Source organism: Dysidea avara, chromosome 3, assembly GCF_963678975.1.
Source record: "Dysidea avara chromosome 3, odDysAvar1.4, whole genome shotgun sequence".
In the NCBI taxonomy this organism is placed as follows: Eukaryota; Metazoa; Porifera; class Demospongiae; order Dictyoceratida; family Dysideidae; genus Dysidea; species Dysidea avara.
In genome coordinates this window covers 35,905,897-35,927,685 of record NC_089274.1, presented here as the reverse complement: position 1 = coordinate 35,927,685, position 21,789 = coordinate 35,905,897, and the positions used below count along the sequence as shown (strand labels likewise).

The window sequence follows — 21,789 nt, the reverse complement described above, 5'->3', positions numbered from 1 at the left end:
CTCACAAAGAGTGTGAGTGATTAAAAACTCACCAGTTAAAGGGCGTGTCATTCATTTCGCTTGTGAGTATTCATCCTGTTTCGTTTGGGATGAATACTCACGAGCAAAATGGCACCCTTTGATTAGCAAGTTTTTTAATCACTTGCACTCTCACAAGACGAATTAAGAGGCATGTCCCTCAATTGTTGTTGGTCCAGCTGTACTAGATCATAAAGGAGCTTGTCGCTCAATTGTTACTGGTCCGTGCTTTTCATAAAAGGTCCTATCATACAGGTGCGATGGGTACCAACTGTCTACTGGTAATGTATCAGCATGAGCACTTTAAATAAACTTGTGGCGTTAAAGTGTTGATACAGAAAATTAATGCCACAATGCGGTTTCCTAATGTGAAGAAAGATATAAGCAGGTTGAAGATAAACGGAAACACAAGGTGCAGAGGGCAAGCACTCATCGGAACCTCAAGAGGCACATGCCATTGGTGAGTTAGTTATTGTGGCAAAAAATAGTGGTAATATGATAAGCCGTTTAGCCTCAATCCTTGTGACTGTGGTGAGGCTGGTAGATAAATTAGGTATGGGAAATTTCTTTAAATTCTGTATTAGGGATTATATATGGTTTTTTGTAGGTTTATAACTCTAAATTCAACTTTAGATACACTAAGACTCTTCTTTAAGATTTTTCTAGGCTGATTTTAGAAGTGGCATTTTGGTACGAGCCACTCAATATTGGAGTGATTTCTTTTAGTACTGCAATACTGTTTGATAAACAGTATGGTTTGGGCTCTCACAAAGTACTTACTCCCACAGGCTTCAGTACACTTTAAGGCCTCCCAAAAGGATGTTGCACAACCCATAATAAATTAGTATTCATTACCATACCTTGAGTACTTTAGCTTGCGTGGAGGTGGACTATTATTTGGTGATCAATTGCATAAATGCACAATTATATATTGTATGATTGAGTCATAGTCTAGCCAGCTTCTTTCATTAGCCACGTCCACTTTTTGGAGAATGTGTGATATTGTTTGTAAGCATGGAGCCACCTGATTTATCAGTACAGGATGTTGAAATTTGTATGTATACATGAAATCACACCTATTTATAATTACGGTACAGCTCAATTATAACTTCATATATGCATGGTACCCTATGCATGATAGCATGCGTGATTTTGCGTGGAACTGCAGCTAACCACTCATTAAAATATAATTTCCACATAAAATATATCCATGCAAATGTCAATGATATGCTGTCAACTCGCGAGATACCATCCACGGCTGAGACATTTGCGTGGCTACGTATTTCGTGAGTTAACCCTACTGTACACGGCTGTATACAATGTAATACAGTACCGCTCAAATACAATGTCGTCTCACAAGAGTGTCAGTGATTTAAAAACTCGCTAATTAAGGGGCGTGGCACCCATTTCGCTTGTGAGTATTCATCCCAAATGAAACGGGATGAATACTCACAAGTGAAGCAGGTACTATGCTCTTTAATAGTGAGGTTGTTAATCACTCACATTCTCATGAGACAACATTGCATTTGAGCAGTATTGTATATTATGTTTCTCATGGTTACTTGAATGCTCTGTTGCAAGGTCGTGTTCATGAAGCATCAGGTATCCATTCCACTATGTAACATCTGATTCAGTAACTTCAGATATAGCCGGCATCGTTATCAACCCATCATATCCGTGAACAAACTCATCTGAGATAGCTACCTCACTTATCAAGGTGCTGCTGGGTGGTATAAACCTAGTATGTCTAGCCTAAGCTAGGCCTGTTGAGCGCAGTGAGTCTAAAGGTGATTGTCACATTATGATTGTGGTTTTATTTAGGTGATCACGTGAATGGTGGTACCCAAATACGTATACTGATTCGTGAGTGTTTTGACATTGCTGTATGTTCATTGACAAGTGCATAGTTACAAAGATTAGCTATTAAATTGTGGTACGTATGTCTTACATTTCATTGCGTAGTTTATTGGTTTTCCACTGTATACTCCACGAGAATATTGCATGTTTCCACGAAACCTTCTGCTTTCGAGACCACGTGTGTGCTTCCACTAGAAGTGAGGTGAGTACACAGACGTAAGCCATGTACTAACGTGGTGTGGAATCATACATGGTAACATGTGATATGATGAAGTTATAATTGAGCTGTATCATATAGCAAACACATTATGGTATCTGTAGGCTGACTTTTAAACCATGCCCACTGACTGATTGTTAGTTATAAAATTTACCTTGTAAACTTACGTAATACAGTACTGAAGCGCACAAAATATAGCTCTTTGTGCATGGCTCTGTTTTCATTGATCTGGATCACATCTGGGTCTGACCTAGATAACTTTGTACATAGGTCATTGGATCATCCAGGTTAGCAGTAGCGAACTGGTTTTAACGCTTAACTATACATAGAAAAATAATTGTATGGGAAACTTAATTGATAAACGTTGTTTTGTGAATTACACTAATAGTTCCCTGTCCATCACTTACTTATCCTAATAATGGAGTGATGACTTGTTCACCTGGAGATGATGGAGTTCTTTCCTATGAAGACACTTGTAGTTTCACATGTAACACTGGTTATAAGCTATCCGGTAGTGACAGTAGGACCTGTCAGAGTGATGGGAGCTGGAGTGGTAATGAGACCATGTGTAGTAGAGGTAAGCACTTTGTATGTATATGTGTATGATTTTTTGTCTGTGACTTGTATAGTTCCTTGTCCAGCACTTACTGATCCTAACAATGGAACAATCACTTGTTCACTGGGAGATGATGGAGTTCCTTCTTATGAAGACACTTGTAGTTTCACATGTAACACTGGCTATGAGCTAACTGGTAGTGACACTAGGACCTGTCAGAGTGATGGGAACTGGAGTGGTAATGAGACCATGTGTAGTAGAGGTGGGTATACGTATGTATAGTATAGGATACTGAATTGTTTCATCTAGTTATGCAAGCATTGTTTTATACTCCTCTGGTAATGGTTGCATATAGCAAAACAGCATTTATTATAGCTGTTGTCTAGGCCTACACTCATACATGAAAGTATGGCATATTTTGCAAGCAATAGGAAATTGATTGAATTATCTGATATTGTGCATAGTGTTTTGTCCCCTTTGACGAGGAGATTCCTATCATGATCTTAAGTCAGCACCTTATTACTGCCACTTCTTGCAATAGCAGTTTATTTCACATATGTGACCAGCTGAGCAAAAATCGGCTATTGTCGCAAAATTCTATTTTGCAATAAAAATGTATTGAAATAATCTGAGTAAAAATATGCATGCTACTTCAAAAAATTTTGCACATTTTAATCACTTCAGTATATACATTGAAACAAAGCTCAAATCTACAGACCATCAGATTTGCCTTTTTCATGGGGAGTGAGAAAATCTTTGTTTTGTGTTTATACAGCATAAGACAAGGTAGTTATGGGTGCTTATTTAGAAATAGAGTTTACGTCATCATTTCATTATTGTATGGACTGGCCTTTTTCTTTGTCTGTACAGAGACATACAGGGAAACGCTATACCTTGATCTATTTGCCAGTTCAGTGAACAGACTGAGCCAAACCCTGTCTTTGTAACTTGTTTCAGTCTTGAGTTACAGTATGATAGTGCCTGTAATTCATTTACCGTATGTATTGTTGCTGTGCAAATCAATTTTATCCCTGTTCCAACTGTCTATTGCTATAACTCCGACCATTCATCACAAAAGGCTGAAACTTTGCCCCTTTACTCTTTTGTTACTATAGATAACAGAGAAGCATTAAAATAGAATTCGAGGAATGCGTGAAAACGGCCAGTTTTTGCTCAGTGGGTCACATAATGTAGGTCCATAATGTGACAACATTGATTTTTAAATTCATACATGTGACCCAGTCTGGGAAAACCGGGCTTATTGCCTATTTAAAAGTATCGAGAAATGCCGGTTTTAAGTATTTAGTGTGTTGTAACTCGCCAATGGTTGAAGCTATGTGTACCAAATTTTCACATGTTTTACACCAATTCCTTACCTTCCAAAACGTCTACTAGACAAGTAACTAACTGCTAATTATCCCACCATTTTAGATAGTTTTTAGACTGAGGTTGACTGTATCAGGCGAGCTCCAAATGACTGGGGCTCAGAAGGAGGGCAAGAGGCTGTTCAAAAAATTGAAGAGAAAGGTGTAGGGATGAATTAGGCCAAGTTATGGGCCATTCAGGTCTCAAAACTGGCTTTAATGAAAGGATATTTACAGCACAGGTCTTTATTCAACACCATGGAGCTGTACAGCATCCAGCTAGACTTGAGTCATCTGCTTTTGCTGGCTGCTTTTCCCAAGCCCAGTAGCAATCTGTATGTGTGGAATGGATCGAGCTATGGTCAGCCTGGGGACTGATTTTGATTGTGAAATTTGATAGTTTATTCATGTAGCTTTGTGTTCTTGGTGAAAAATCAAATCTACTAACATGGGCAATAAGACCGGTTTTCCCACATCCAGTCACATATTTGTATGTGAAAAACTTTAATCACTGAGTCCAACACAAGTTATGTGGTGACAGCCGAGAGCACAATGATTATCATAGTATAGTAGTGCTGTACAATACGGTAAAAAAATGGCCTAAAACCACTACTACCTGCCAACTAAGATGGTATAATGTACGTATGAAGATCATTCGTATTCTTGTTTCACTACTTTTTATTGCTGGATCCCTACAACATTTTAAATTTATGACCTACTTATATACCAAATGTGTTGATGTAAACTGATATAATACTATAGAAGTTTAGTTTAGTAAAGTTTCTTATTGGCAGTGCTTTACAGTGTGCGTTCGTGTGTGCGTGCGTGCGTGTATGCGTGAGTGTGTGTGTGTGTGAGAGAGAGAGGGAGAATAAGATTAGCACTGTATGCACATTAATGTTTACCAATAACTTGCAGTTCCTTGTTCATCATTTACTGATCCTAATGATGGCATGATCACTTGTTCACTGGGAGATGATGGAGTTCCTTCCTATGAAGACACTTGTAGTTTTACATGTAATACTGGTTATGAGCTAACTGGTAGTGACACTAGGACCTGTCAGAGTGATGGTAACTGGAGTGGCACTAAGACCATGTGTATCGGTAAATTTAATTACTATTTTGTGTATACAAATTATAAACAATCTTTATTGCTGTTACATGCTTAAAGCAAGTTGAGTCATGAAAAATGTGATCCGCTGAGTAATAACCAGCTGTTTTTGCAAAATGCTATTTTGCAATAAAAACATATTGAAATAAATTGGATAAAAAATACACATGCTACATATGCACGTGTTAATCGCTTCAGTATCTATTGAAACAAAGCTTAAATCAATAAAAGCTGTATACCATCAGATTCACCTGTTCATGAGTAGTAAGAAAATCTTTGTTTTGTGTTCTTCCAGTGCAGGGTACATGAGGTATGAGCACATTTTATGATGTGGTTGAATTATAGTTTACCAATGTCATTTCATTGTTGGAATGGCTTTCTTCTTTGTCTGCACTGAACACTGTACCGTAATTAACTTACCAGTTCATAGTGAACAGAGTGAGCCCAACCCCATCGTCGTAGCTTGTTGTAGTCATGAGTTGTGAACGATTAAATAAGCACTTGTAATTTATTTGCTGTATTGTTGCTGTAGAAATTGAATTTATTCCTGTAGAAATTGAATTTATTCCTGTAGAAATTGAATTTATTCTTGTTCCCAGTGTCTATTGCTATAACTCCAAGACTAGTCATCACGAAAGGCTGAAACTTTGGCTGTCCACTCCCTTGTTACTGTAGATAACAGAGAAGCAATTAAATGGAATTTGAGGAATGTGCAAAAACACCTGGTTTTCCCTTGGCCATCACTACATTTTTACTTAGATACATTGTAAATCTCTTCATTTTCAATAGTTAAATATTTTTTATATGCTTATGGTTTTCAGAGAGTGTTGATAAATTAGCTGACACAAGGTATGTTGACTACAGCCTCAGGGAGATTAAGCCAGAAATGGTAAATTGTTTGCAAAAATGGCCATAAAGATCATCAAAGGTCAAATCTGTGTGGCACTATATCAAATTACATGTCATGAGGAATACTATAATCTAATCAAAAACAGCTAAGCTGTAAAAAAAGGTGCGGCCCCAAAAAGGCCATGGTGCACAAAATTCACCTGAATTGTCATTGTTAAAATTTTTACCATTAACCTACCATCACAGCCATTTCTTGGCCGCCACCTTGGATTTCACATCTTTTTTCACCATGGCTTTTTTGGGGCCGCACCTTTTTTTACAGCTTGGCTGTTTTTGATTAGATTTCACTTCTTTTTGTGTTTGTATACCCCAAAGCTGGCCATAGGCCGGCTTTGGGGATTTTGCTTTCTTTACCACAGGAAGAAGAAAAAATGAAGTAGATGTTAAATACTTTAAATATTTTATCAGTAAATGTACAAATTATATATATATATATATATATATATATATATATATATATATATATATATATAATACATATATTTATTACAGAACACTCTACACGGTGGTTTCTTTATAACTGAACACTCTACGAAGTGACTTCTTGTAGCTGATATTTCTACAGGCGATTTGTTTGTAGCTGAACTCTCTACATGATGGTTTCTTCGCAGCTGAACTCTCTATATGGTGGTTTCTTTGCAACTGAACTCTCTACAACATGGTTTCTTTGCAGCTGAACTCTCTACAAGGTAACTTCTTCTAGCTGATGTCTCTACAGGGTCACTTGTTTGTAGTTGAACTCTCTACATGATGGTTTCTTTGTAGCTGAACTCTCTACAAGGTAACTTCTTCTAGCTGATGTCTTTACAGGGTCACTAGTTTGTAGCTGAACTCTCTGCATGGTGGTTTCTTTGTAACTGAACTCTCTACAAGATGACTTCTTCTAGCTGATCTTTCTACAAGGTGATTTGTTTATAGTTGAACTCTCTACATGATGGTTTCTTTACAGCTGAACTCTCTGCAAGGTAACTTCTTTAGTTGATCTCTGCACAGGGTGAATTGTTTGTAGCTGAGCTCTCTACAAGTGACCTCTTCTAGCTGATCGCTCTACAGAATGATTTGTTTGTAGCTGAGCTCTCTACAAGTGACCTCTTCTAGCTGATCTCTCTACAGAGTGATTTGTTTGTAGCTGAACTCTCTACAGGTGATTTGTTTGTAGCTGAACTCTCTACATGGTGGTTTCTTTGTAACTGAACTCTCTACAAGGTGACTTCTTCTAGCTGATCTTTCTACAGGGTGATTTGTTTGCAGCTGAACTCTCTACAAAGAACTTCTTCAAACTGATCTCTGTACAGAGTGAATTGTTTGTAACTGAACTCTCTACAAGGTAACTTCTTCTAGCTGATCTCTATATAGAGTGACTTGTTTGTAGCCGAACTCTCTACATGATGGTTTCTTTGTAGCTGAATTTTCTAAAAAGTAACTTCTTCTAGCTGATCTTTCTACAGGGCGATTTGTTTGCAGCTGAATTCTCCACAAGGTAATTTGGTTGCAACTGAACTGTCTACATGGTGATTTCTTGTAGCTGAGCTCTCTACAAGGTGACTTCTTCTAGCTGAACTATCTACAGAGTGATCTTTTTGTAGGTGAAATTCTCTACAGGGTGATTTGTTTGCAGCTGAACTCTCTACATGATGGATTCTTTGTAGCTGAACTCTCTGCAAGGTAACTTCTTTAGCTGATCTCTGCACAGGGTGAATTGTTTGTAGCTGAGCTCTCTACAAGTGACCTCTTCTAGCTGATCTCTCTACAGAGTGATTTGTTTGTAGCTGAACTCTCTACAAGTGACCTCTTCTAGCTGATCTCTCTACAGAGTGATTTGTTTGTAGCTGAACTCTCTACATGGTGGTTTCTTTGTAACTGAACTCTCTACAAGGTGACTTCTTCTAGTTGATCTTTCTACAGGGTGATTTGTTTGTAGCTGAACTCTCTACAAAGAACTTCTTCAAACTGATCTCTGTACAGGGTGAATTGTTTGTAGCTGAACTCTCTACAAGGTAACTTCTTCTAGCTGATCTCTCTACAGGGTGATTTGTTTACAGCTGAACTCTCTACATAGTGCATAGTTTCTTTGTAACTGAACTCTCTACAAGGTGACTTCTTCTAGCTAATCTCTCTACAGGGTGATTTGTTTCTAGGTGAACTCTCTACAGGGTGACTTGCCTGTAGCTGAATTGTCTATCAGATTAACTGGTTGTAGCTGAATTCCCTACAGAATAACTTGCAATGTAATATAATTCTTTGATGGAGTAAGTTATAAACGTAGCCGAATGCTCTATTAGGGTGACTGTTCTATTAGAGTATCTCGATCTCGCATTTGCAACACGTAGTTGGCTTTCGAATCATGACTCAGTGGTTTCTAATCCGATTCTTCTGTACTACTGCAAGGACTTTCTATGATGATTATTCCAGCTACACACCGATTTTCAGCTCATTGCTCTAAGCGGTTTGCCCGGTAGGCGTGAAAACTAATAGTTTTTTATTCATAAAAATCGATTGCGTAATTAATTGTGACACAGGTTGGGGTTTGTGTCATATCTCCATAATCTTTATCTCGATTCTCTTCAAACCACAAAAGGCACTCCTACGATGGTTACTCCATCTACATATCAATTGTCAACTCATTCCTCCAAGTGGTTTACCCTGTAGGCGTGACAGACCTTCGACCTTATTTTACACACATAATCGGTCATAACTCCGTGAATGTTCATCGGATTGCTACCAACGTTGGTACTGAGATCCACCTTAATGAGCCCTTCAAGTGTGCCAAATTTCAGCCAGAGTGGAGCACGCATTCGTGTTTTATGGTGGATTTTGCAAAATGTGCGAAATGAAGAAGAAAAAAACGAAGAAATTAAAACGAAATTTTGTTCGCTCGTATCTCGGAAATGGCTGTACCGATTTTCTTCAAATTTGGTATGTAGACGCCCATAACTGGCTGGCACGTCTGTAGCAAATTTGGTTGCAATCGGATAAGGGATCACAGAGCTACATAGGTGTGAAAATTGCGTTTTCTTTCTTCCTGTTAATATACTCACGGTGCGGTGCGCCGGCTTCTTGGGCCGCACGACACACTATCGTGTGTCTTGATATGTGACTGGATTTTAGAAAAACAATCCAAATCACACATTAGAAGTTTTGAGATACGTAAATGGTTTTAAAGAAATTCAAGTCAATAAAAGCTTGCCAAGAATAGTAATCACATGTATGAAATTTACATAGGAAATGCTTCTCTATCTATTACTTTTTAGACCAGTACTATAGCTGCTTGTAGAGTTTCCCACCAAATATTATATCCAGACACAAGATTACAGGGCTGTGCTAGCTTCTTAATGGCTGTATGCAGTAAAATCAACACAGAGAATGAATGCCTAGTCAATTATATCAGGCCACCCACCAGTCCACCACTCAAGCCAGATCCTTCACAAGGCCAGAAACCGTCATTCAAGCTTGCCACACCACGCAGAAATGAGGCATCTCTTGAAATCAGCTTCATGTAGTTTGAGGGTCATAACCAATAGTGTGGTAGTGAGCTATCCACTGGTGGTATTAGTTTGATTGTACATGATGATTAGTTTTGTGAAATCTGGTCACATATAAGTGGAAGTCTCATGATTTTATGAAAAAGTACATGATTTGGGGTCATGTCACTATGCTAGACTATACTACATATTATAGGTAATTCCAGTTTTTAAGTTATGATCACTTTTGCTATCTGCAAAATTCTGAGTTTACTTGCCCTTGAGGTATAAATTACCAATGGGGAGATAAATTATCTCAAAATTCATGGGCAATATAAATGTGACTGGATCTGCGAAAACCTGACACGATTGTGCATTTTTAAACCAGGTGCGTGCCTGGTTTACTGAAATTGTTTTCGTAAAAGTGTGTGTGTGTGTGTGTGTGTACCTATCTACCTATCTATGTTTGTCCGTACGCACCCACGTGAGCAAAATTGTTAAATAATGATAAAAGCAGCTTTTATGTAAGAAGTAAAAGCGAATTGAAGTCTGTATTAAACTTCTACAAAGGTGAACTTTGCTCTGAGGTGGTTTCTTTTCGGCGGACTGAAATACGGGTGTGGCGACTTTTCTCAGGCTTTGTAAACTACCTTCCATTTGAGGTTTTCAGGCATTTAACAACTGGAAAACAATAATGCAGGCCTTGTACACTACCAGGAATAGCCTAACGCTTTGAGTTGAAAGGGGGCGTATCCCTTACGTACGCGAACTAAAATGAAGAGCAGCTATGAGGCTTTGTCGAGAGAATTTGTGGGAAAAAACACGATAGTCAAACTATAAAACAGTTTAGAAGATACTTCTGTGTGTAATATGTTGGTTAAAGCGGTTTGTTTAACAAGCGCTTCCTTAGCAGTGCATAGCAACGTAATTGAACGAATTACGACAATTTCATGAATTATGCAATACGAGAATTAGCTAATAATATTATTGTACAACCAAAACTACCCTATTGCAAAATAGTAATACACGCATATACTATCTATGGTTAATTCCAGATGAATTAGATAACTGCATGGTGCCTGGTTTTTAGTAGGACTGGGAGATAGTGAATTTTTCAATGTCCAAATGATAGTGAGACACTGTTCACGATAGACGATAGTATAACGATAGTGAAAATCTACTTATTACCTTCACAGAGATATGCAAGGAGGGATGTACTATGGATATTTTTTGACTAAGAGACTAAACAGCCTTTTTAGACTCATTTTTGTTCCCAAGTATTATGTTTACAAATGTTTTTTGCATGAATATTTGCATATTTTTACATTTTAATTACTGTCCGATAGTAATTTTTCGAACGATAGGCGATACACGATAGCGATACTATTCCGATATTCCGATATGTTCATACTATCCCCCAGCCCTAGTTTTTAGAGGTAGCACAACATCAACTTGTTCAAATTAATAACAACAGAAATTTTATTTGTACAGTAAGTATAGGAAAATAAATTGTAGGTGCTTACTAAAATGGTTGTAACTTACGAGCAGAATGACACACGGAGATGATATTTCCACCATTTGGTTTGTCATGAGTATGGGAATCGATTACTGGGTATGCTTTTCCATGTGTCACATTTATTCACTACAAACAAGGGAGAAATTCATGAAGAAAGATTGATTGCATACTATCATTTTGACGTGATGAAAACAAACATTCATAACTTCCATATCGTTGCGTCTACTGCATCAAAACAAAGATTTTCAAATTCCTCTTGAGTAGGCCAATAATGATGTCCAGGTTTTTATTGTTAGGCCCTTTCTTTATTGAGAACAAAGAGTTCAAAAAATTTATGAATTTTTAAAATAGTTTGCAAGTATTTCACCCACTGTATTCAATGCTTTATATTGGCTTGTGTGATTGTGTCAGGTTTTCACAGATCCGGTCACAAATGATCATAACCTTGGAACGAAATCGCCTATGAACTTTGAATAGAAAGTTGTTTTTATTCAACAAAACCTTTACTTTGGTCCCATGTTTAAAAATGCCTGAGGGAGGTAAAAATGACCATATAGGTCACTAAAGTCAAATGTATGTCAAAAAACATATGTCGTGACGAGTATTATAGGTGGAAAGTTTCATGCTTTATGAAAAGTGTGTCATTTTTGTATTGTGCTACTATACTAAAAACATACTTAAAAAGTATCCTTAATGACCCTGTGTTACAAATAAAATATGCTGAAATTTTACTGCATTTATAGCTGTAATTAAAGTATGCTTCAGGTGCAAACACGTCAGTTCCTTTTTTCAGTGCTACAGTATAACGTGTTCAATGTTTCTTAAGGTTAATGCAATGCTCCAACTTTTGAAAACTATACTATGAAGGAAGCAGCAGCTTACACTTTCTAGAAGTTTAGTTATTAAGCACTGACTATAGTGATAGTTTAGTTGTTTTCATTGTACTATTCTTATTCCTGTATTAACACAGATACTCGGTGCCATAACTTAACAACACCATCCAATGGAAAGATAACATCATGTAGTTCTGGTAGTATTGGAGTGGGTTATGAGGGAGACACTTGTAGTTTCACATGTAACACTGGTTATGAACTAACTGGTAGTGACAATAGGACCTGTCAGAGTGATGGCAGCTGGAGTGGTAGTGAGGCCATCTGTATAAGAGGTAAGGATTTTCATTTTGTACATTACGAATAACCTTAATTGAACTTACAGTTCCATGTCCATTACTTACTGATCCTAATAATGGAGTGATTACTTGTTCACTGGGAGATGATGGAGTTCCTTCCTATGAATACACTTGTAATTTCACATGTAACACTGGTTATGAGCTAACTGGTAGTGACACTAGGACCTGTCAGAGTGATGGGAGCTGGAGTGGTAGTGAAACCATGTGTAGAAGAGGTGAAGGTATGTGTGTATATACTGAAATTTAGTGTACCAAGTTAGCATGAATGTAGAGGTTAATTATCTATATAGCTATTAATAAATCTAGCACTGGAGGACACTGGAGCTGTACAACTGATGTGCAACTATATCAGGGGCGGATCCAGGGGGGGGCTTTGGGGGCTTTGGGGGCTGAAGCCCCCCTCTTCATATTTAGGCTTTAGTTGGTCAATATGCTGAGTATTATAATGGAATTTTGTCTTAGCATAATTATATGATCACTAATAATACAAATACTCATAAAACCACCTTATAAACATCTTTTCAAGGTATTATCAGTGGATTTATGCTAAAGTTTATGCAACAAGGACCCAGATCAGCATTGGAGGTTTACAAGATCAAGATACTCTAATAGAGCAGTCAGCTAACTGCTCTAATAGAACATTCACTGGAAGCATGTAGTTGGTTCTGTTATGGAATTTTTCCAAATCTGCCTGTACCTATACATACAATGAAGTGAATTGGTCTGTTTAAAGGGCTTCATTCATCTCCTTGTGTAGTTAATATGTATGGCAATACTTAATTCAGGTTCACAATTTCCATTGAAAATGCTCTCAAGTTCAATCTTGTATTGTTCAAATTTCAAAATTTTCCACTTTCAACATTATTATTCTAACATGCACCTATTGTGAGAGGGTGCATCATGTACGTGGTTGTCTGTACCTACCCAAACTTTCCCATTAGCAAAATGCTTCAGAGAGCCATACCTATAATCTAAGGGCAGTATATAAAATATCTACAGGTAAAAAATATTATGAATTTTATGTGGAAATGTCTCCAAATTTCAGTGTTTTAGCATCTATTTTTCAAAATTTTCCTGGGGGGGCATGCCCCCAGATCCCCCTAGTTCCAGCATGCAAAGCATGCTGGGAAGTGTGCTTTGCATACCTCTACCCAAGAGATTAGTACCTTGAGTTAGCCCCCCCCCCCCCCCTTTTATAAATCCTAGATCCGCCCCTGTATATACCCTATAAACTGTAGCTCATCATTCTTGTTCTGCTACCAGTGATTAAGATCTTGTTGGTGGTTGTGTAGCTGGTCTTAGTAGTCTAGAGATGTACAAACTAACCTGACGTGGGGGTATATAGCTACCTTCTTTCTTCTTCAGTGTTCAATTCTTGCTTACATATGATTTTTCTGTATTCAAGCATTCACTCAACTATTATTCGAATACTCAAATAATTGGTGTAAGGTTTCATTGCTATGAATACAATCCAGTAATTAAGGCGACCACTACCAAGAAGCCTATAAATAACCAGAAACAGGTTTGTGGCTTCGTATGAATAACTTAAAGGATAGCATAGTGCTAAGGATTACCGCAGTGATATTGTGATGGAAAGTGAAAAGTAAAAGTAGCCACGAATCCGTACAAAGTCTTGCACTTCCGGTGATTCACCACAGCATTGGTACATCTTCACCAATTAGTAGCTGCCTAATGCTATTTTTAGCCTTTGCTTTATCACCACCATCCTTTCCTTTCATTAACATCGTCTTCTGGTACATTAATTGCTGACAGCTAATCACGTGCCTTTGTATAATGATCACATGTGAATAATGGAGGGTTAATTTTATTATTCAAATACAATCCAAACAAATATTAATCTGAATAATCGGCTATTCGTTTGAGCCCTATTTATACACATCAGTATCGGTACAGCTATACAAAGATCATAGGAACTAGCCATGCATATAGTTATAGTATTTATCACACCGCAGGCTTCAGTTGTCACAGTTGATAGGCATGATGCCATATAAGCACCTAATTAAAATTGTATTCATAGGCGCCTGGACAAAGTCGATCCCGTCATTATGAATCATGGCTCCTACATATCAGGGGCTGATCCAGGAGCTGGAAAGGGAGGGGCACAATGTAGGAGAGCAAATTCTCTTGTATTTCTGAAGCAACATATAATCACCTGTATCACTTCTTATTTTTGTTATTTTGGCCTTTGTGAGTTTTACAGGATAGAATGTCTTAAAAACCAGCAACACGATAATTGTTTTTAGAGGCACTTAGTATGCACAAAGGTTCTGGGTGACAATTTAACAGTTGTTTTCATTTTTGTTTTAAGTAAATAGTAGTAAAGTTATATAAATAATATGGATTATGGACTGACAAGGTTTAGTATTTCAATCAAAAGAAGTAGCTATGGCTCCTCCACAAAAGAAAGGGGGGAGGCATTTGCCCCAAATGCCCCATCCTAAATCCACCATTGCATATGATGCCAGCTGCTAGGCACCAAGCACCAAAACCAAGTGCTACTTTTGAATGTTGAAGACGTGGGTGAATACTAATGTGTGTATGTTATAAACGTTATGATATTATAATGTTTAGTATTCAGCTGATTCATATTAAATTCAGTATTGAACCTGCATAGCCAGGGGACCTTGATGGGGCCTCCTGGGGCCCCTTTCAGGCTGGGGCCTTGAGCAAAATACCCCCCTCCTCTGGGCGGCCCTGAATACACATGTGGCTGTGACTGTATTAAAGTGTCTCGATCTCGCCACTTAGCTACGCTGTAGTGGGTGTGGAACAATGCCTTGTTTTCCTATGGGATAGACCAATGTCATGGAACATTCTGATTGTTTAAGGGGTGTGGCAATTGTTTTATAAGTGCAACTTAGCTGCTACTCAACACTACAGTCTGTTAAGTGTCTCAAATAGTTTTGTGGCATCTAAATATGCTCTTTCAAGGAAAGTGTCAATGCAGAAAATTAATTCCTTGGTATGATTTCTTGACATGAAAAAGACAACCATTTAATTGAATATCAAAGGAATGGCAAAACACAGAAGGCAGACATTCATCAGAACTGCAAAAGTCACATCCCACTGGTGAGTTTGTTGCTGTGGCATAAAATGGTGGCCATGCACTGCTTCATTTGGCCTCTAGCCTTGAAACTGTGGTCAGGCAGGAAAGCGGGCTGGCAGACAAAATTTTGAGTTTTGGCAATATTTTTGAAATTCAGTATCTGGATAATTGTATATGTTTTCTGTTGTAATTGATGTTGAATGGAGTAAGGCTATTCCGTAAAGGTGATTTTTCTGCATATCAAGACACACAGTAGTGTGTCGTGCGGCCCAAGAAGTCGGCGCGCCACACCGTGAGTATATTAATAGGAAGAAATAAAATGCAATTTTCACACCTATGTAGCTCTGTGATCCCTTATCCGATTGGAAACAAATTTGCTAGAGACGTGCCGCCCAGTTAGGGGAGTCTACATATCTAATTTGAAGAACATCAGTCCAGCCATTTTCGAGATATGAGCGAACAAAATTTCGTTTTAATTTCTTCGTTTTTTCTTCTTCATCTTCTTCATTTCGCACACTTTGCAAAATTCGCTATAAAACACAAATGCATGCTCGGATTGGGCTGAAATTTGGCACACTTAAAGGGCGCATTATAAAGCGGATCTCCAAACCAACTTTGGTAGGAATCCGATGAACATTCACGGAGTTATGACTGATTATTTGCGTAAAATAAGGTTGAAGGTCTGTCACGCCTACAGGGTAAACCCCTTGGAGGAATCAGTTGAAAATTGATATGTATATGGAGCAACCATCATAGGAGTGCCTTTTTGTAGTTTGTAAGGAATCGGGATAAAGACCATGGAGATATAACACAAAACACAACCTGTGTCAAAATTACGCGATCAATTTTTATGAATAAAAAAACTATTAGTTTTCATGTCTACCAGGCAAACCGCTTAGAGCAACGAGCTGAAAATCAGTATGTAGCTGGAATAGTCATCATAGAAAGTACGTGCAGTAGTACAGAAGAATCGGATTACAAATCACTGAGCTATGATTCGAAAGGCAACTACGTGCAGCAAATACGAGATCGAGATACTCTAATAGAACAGTCACCCTAATAAAGCATTCAGCTGCATTTATAATTTACTCAGTTATATCTAATCAAAAACAGCCAAGCTGTAAAAAAAGGAGTGCGGCCCTTGAAAAGGCTATGGTGAAAAAAGATGTGAAATCCAAGGTGGCGGCCAAGAAATGGCTGTGATGGTAGGTTAATGGTAAAAATTTTAATAACAACAATTCAGGTGAATTTGGTGCCGCTTGGTCTCACATTTTTTTTCACCATATCCTTTTCAAGGGCCGCACTCCTTTTTTTTTCAGCTTTGCTGTTTTTGATTAGATTTCACTTCTTTTTGTATTTGTATACCCCAAAGCCGGCCTATGGCCAGCTTCGGGACTTTTTAACCTATATTCTTTTCTTTACCACAGGAAAAAGAAAAAGATGAAGCAGATTTTATAAATACTTTAACTCATTCTGATTTTATCAGTAAATGTACAAATTATATATATAATGCATATATTTATTACATGTCAATTAATCTCCACAGGATAATTTGCAGCTGATATCTCTACTGGGTGACTTGAACTGTAGCTGAACTCTCTACAGGATGATTTGCTTGTACGTAGATGAACTATTTACAGGATTCTCTGTACAGGGTGACTTGACTCTAGCTGAACTCTCTGCAGGGTTATCTGTTTGTAGTTGAATTCTCTACAGGGTGATTTGTTTGCAGCTGAACTCTCTACATGGTGGTTGCTTTGTAGCTGAACTCTCTAAAAGGTGACTTCTTCTAGCTGAACTCTTTACAGGGTGATCTTTTCATAGCTGAACGCTCTACACAATGATTTGTTTGCAGCTGAACTCTCTACATGATGATTTCTTTGTAACTGAACTCTCTACAGGGTGATTTGTTTGTAGCTGAACTCCCTACTAGGTAACTTCTTCTAGCTGATCTTTCTACAGGGCGATTTGTTTGTAGCTGATCTTTCTACAGGGCAATTTGTTTGTAGCTGAATTCTCTACAGGGTGTTTGTTTGCAGCTGAACTCTCTACATGGTAGTTTCTTTGTAGCTGAACTCTCTACAATGTGACTTCTTCTAGCTGAACTCTCTACAGGGTGACTTGTTTCTAGCTGATCTCTCTACAGGGTGACTTGTTTCTAGCTGAACTCTCTACAGGGGATTTGTTTGCAGCTGAACTCTCTACATGGTGGTTTCTTTGTAGCTGAACTCTCTACAAGGTAACTTCTTCTAGCTGATCTTTCTACAGGGTGATTTGTTTGTAACTGAATTCTCTACAGGGTGATTTATTTGCAGCTGAACTCTCTCAAGGTGACTTCTTCTAGCTGAACTCTATACAGAGCGATTGATTTTTTTTTGCAGCTGAACTCTCTACATGGTGGTTTCTTTGTAGCTGAACTCTCTAAAAGGTGTCTTCTTCTAAGTGAACTCTCTACAGGGTGCTCTTTTCATAGCTGAACTCTCTACAGAATGATTTGTTTGCAGCTGAACTCTCTACATGATGGTTTCTTTGTAGCTGAACTCTCTACAGGGTGATTTGTTTGTAGCTGAACTCCCTACTAGGTTACTTTTTCTAGCTGATCTTTCTACAGGGCGATTTGTTTGTAACTGAGTTCTCTACAAGGTGTTTGTTTGCAGCTGAATTCTCTACAATGTGACTTCTTCTAGCTGAACTCTCTACAGGGTGACTTGTTTCTAGCTGATCTCTCTACAGGGTGACTTGTTTCTAGCTGATCTCTCTACAGGGTGACTTGTTTCTAGCTGAACTCTCTACAGGTGATTTGTTTGCAGCTGAACTCTCTACATGGTGGTTTCTTTGTAGCTGAACTCTCTACAAGGTAACTTCTTCTAGCTGATCTTTCTACAGGGTGATTTGTTTGTAACTGAATTCTCTACAGGGTGATTTATTTGCAGCTGAACTCTCTCAAGGTGACTTCTTCTAGCTGAACTCTCTACAGAGCGATTGATTTTTTTTTGCAGCTGAACTCTCTACATGATGGTTTCTTTGTAGCTGAACTCTCTACAGGGTGATTTGTTTGTAGCTGAACTCTCTACTAGGTAACTTTTTCTAGCTGATCTTTCTACAGGGCGATTTGTTTGTAACTGAGTTCTCTACAAGGTGTTTGTTTGCAGCTGAATTCTCTACAATGTGACTTCTTCTAGCTGAATTCTCTACAGGGTGACTTGTTTCTAGCTGATCTCTCTACAGGGTGACTTGTTTCTAGCTGATCTCTCTACAGGGTGACTTGTTTCTAGCTGAACTCTCTACAGGTGATTTGTTTGCAGCTGAACTCTCTACATGGTGGTTTCTTTGTAGCTGAACTCTCTACAAGGTAACTTCTTCTAGCTGATCTTTCTACAGGGTGATTTGTTTGTAGCTGAATTCTCTACAGGGTAATTTATTTGCAGCTGAACACTCTACAAGGTGACTTCTTCTAGCTGAACTCTCTACAGAGTGATTGATTTTTTTGCAACTGAACTCTCTACATGGTGGTTTCTTTGTAGCTGAACTCTCTACAATGTGACTTCTTCTAGCTGAACTCTCTACAGGGTGACTTGTTTCTAGCTGATCTCTCTACAGGGTGACTTGTTTCTAGCTGAAATCTCTACAGGTGATTTGTTTGCAGCTGAACTCTCTACATGGTGGTTTCTTTGTAGCTTAACTCTCTACAAGGTAACTTCTTCTAGCTGATCTTTCTACAGGGTGATTTGTTTGTAGCTGAATTCTCTACAGGGTGATTTATTTGCAGCTGAACTCTCTACAAGGTGACTTCTTCTAGCTGAACTCTCTACAGAGTGATTGATTTATTTGCAGCTGATGTCTCTACATGATGGTTTCTTTGTAGCTGAACTTTCTACAAGGTGATTTCTTCTAGCTGATCTTCTCTACAGGGTGATTTGTTTGCAGCTGAACTCTCTACATGGTGGTTTCTTTGTAACTGAACTCTCTACAGGGTGATTTGTGTGTAGCTGAACTCTCTACAGGGTGATCTGTTCGTAGCTGAACTCTCTACAGGGTGATTTGTTTGCAGCTGAACTCTCTACATGGTGGTTTCTTTGTAACTGAACTCTCTACAGGGTGATTTGTTTGTAGCTGAACTCTCTACAGGGTGATCTGTTCGTAGCTGAACTCTCTACAGGGTGATTTGTTTGCAGCTGAACTCTCTACATAATGGTTTCTTTGTAGCTGAACTCTCTACAAGGTGACTTCTTCTAGCTGATACAGGGTGACTTGTTTCTAGATGAACTCTCTACAGGGTGACTTGCATGTAGCTGATTTGTCTATCAGAATAACTGTTTGTAGCTGAATTCCGTACAGAATATCTTGCAATGTAATATAATTCTATAATGGAGTAAGTTATAAACCTAGCTGAATGCTCTATTAGGGTGACTGTTCTATTAGAGTATCTTGATCTCGCATTTGCTACACGTAGTTGCCTTTCAAGTCATAACTCAGTGGTTTGTAATCCGATTCTTCTGTACTACTGCAAGGACTTTCTATGATGATTATTCCAGCTACATACTGATTTTCAGCTCATTGCTCTAAGCGGTTTGCCTGGTAGATGTGAAAACTAATAGTTCTTTTATTCATAAAAATCGATCGCGTAATTTTGACGCAGGTTGGGTTTTGTGTTATATTTCCATGGTCTTTATCTCAATTCCTTTCAAACCACCACAAGGCACTCCTACGATGGTTACTCCATCTACATATTAATTATCAACTCATTCCTCCACGGGGTTTACCCTGTAGGCATGACAGACCTTCGACCTTATTTTACGCACTTAATCGGTCATAACTCCGTGAATGTTCATCGGATTCCTACCAAAGTTGGTACGGAGATCCGCCTTAATGAGCCCTTCAAGTGTGCCACATTTCAGCCCTATCCGAGTACGCATTCGTGTTTTATGGCAGATTTTGCGAAGTGTGCGAAATGAAGATGAAGAAGAAAAATACAAATTAAAACAAAATTTTGTTCACTCGTATCTCGGAAATGGCTGGACCAATTTTCTTCATATTTGGTATGTAGACTCCCATAACTGGCCAGCACGTCTGTAGCAAATTTGGTTCCAAATGGAAAAGGGATCACAGAGCTACATAGGTGTGAAAATTGCGTTTTCTTTCTTCCTGTTAATATACTCACGGTGTGGCACGCCGGCTTCTTGGGCCGCACATTACATTGCAAGTTATTCTGTAGGGAATTAAGCTACAAACAAGTCACCCTGTAGTCACATCAGCTAGAAGAAGGTACCTAATAGAGAGTTCAGCTACAAAGAAGCCATCATGTAGAGAGTTCAGCTCAAATAAATCACCCTGTTGAGAATTCAGCTACAAACAAATTGCCCTGTAGAGAGATCAGCTAGAAGAAGTTACCTTGTAGAGAGTTCAGTTACAAAGAAACAATCATACAAAGAGTTTAGCTGCAAACAAATCACCCAGTAGAAAGTTCCGCTATAAACAGATCACACTGTAGAGTGTTCAGTTAGAAACAAGTCATCCTGTAGATAGATCAGCTAGAAGAAGTCACTTTGTAGAGAGTTCAGCTACAAAGAAACCACCATGTAAGAGAGTTCAGCTGCAAACAGATCACCTGTAGAGAGTTCAGCTAGGAACAAGTCACCCTGTACAGAGATCAGCTAGAAACAAGTCATCCTGTAGAGAGTTCAGCTAGAAGAAGTTACACTGTAGAGAGTTCAGCTACAAAGAAACTACCATGTAGAGAGTTCAGCTGCAAACAAATCGCCCTGTAGAGAATTCAGCTACAAACGGATTACCCTGTAGGAAGATCAGCTAGAAGAAGTTACCTTGTAGAGAGTTCAGCTACTAACAAATCACCCCATAGAGAGTTCAGCTACAAACAAGTCATCCGGTAGAGAGATCAGCTAGAAGGATCACCTTGCAGAGAGGTCAGCTACAAATAAATCACCCTGCTTCATTTTTTCTTCTTCCTGTAGTAAAGAAAAAATGATAGGTTATAAAGCCCTAAAGCCGGCCATAGGCCGGCTTTGGGGTATACAAATACAAAATGAAGTGAAATCTAATCCAAAACAGCAAAGCTGTAAAAAAAAGAGTGCGGCCCTGAGAAAGGCTATGGTGAAAAAAGATGTGAAATCCAAGGTGGCGGCCAAGAAATGGCTGTGATGGTAGATTAATGGTAAAAATTTTAATAACGACAATTCAGGTGAATTTGGTGCCAAGACCAAGCGGCACCAAATTCACCTGAATTGTTGTTATTAAAATTTTTACCATTAACCTACCATCACAGCCATTTCTTGGCCACCACCTTGGATTTCACATCTTTTTTCACCATAGCCTTTCTCAGGGTTGCACTCTTTTTTTACAGCTTGGCTGTTTTGGATTAGATGATATTTCCATGATGGCTTTTAGATGTGGCGGCACGTGCCACATTAGGGGAACCCCTTCTAAACAAGCACAGCTGTACTATTTGATCAGTAGACATTAACTTCACACATTGATAGCCAATTTCTTAAGGACCACTAGCCAAA

General features: G+C 38.5%; 1 protein-coding gene across 2 annotated transcripts in view; it reads left to right on the top strand.

Moving 5' to 3' along the window:
* The first annotated feature begins 2,452 nt into the window (after positions 1 to 2,452).
* Positions 2,453 to 21,789, top strand: part of LOC136250839 (uncharacterized) — a 177,557-nt gene continuing 158,220 nt past the window's right edge. The window contains exons 1-5 of one of the 2 annotated variants that reach the window (XM_066043165.1): positions 2,453 to 2,669; positions 2,722 to 2,910; positions 4,931 to 5,116; positions 11,980 to 12,174; positions 12,225 to 12,419. In XM_066043165.1, coding sequence (XP_065899237.1) covers positions 2,519 to 2,669; positions 2,722 to 2,910; positions 4,931 to 5,116; positions 11,980 to 12,174; positions 12,225 to 12,419 — 916 coding nt within the window. In that variant the 5' untranslated portion in view covers positions 2,453 to 2,518. The remainder of the gene's footprint in view (positions 2,670 to 2,721; positions 2,911 to 4,930; positions 5,117 to 11,979; positions 12,175 to 12,224; positions 12,420 to 21,789) is intronic. The other variant, XM_066043164.1, reaches the window with a different exon arrangement.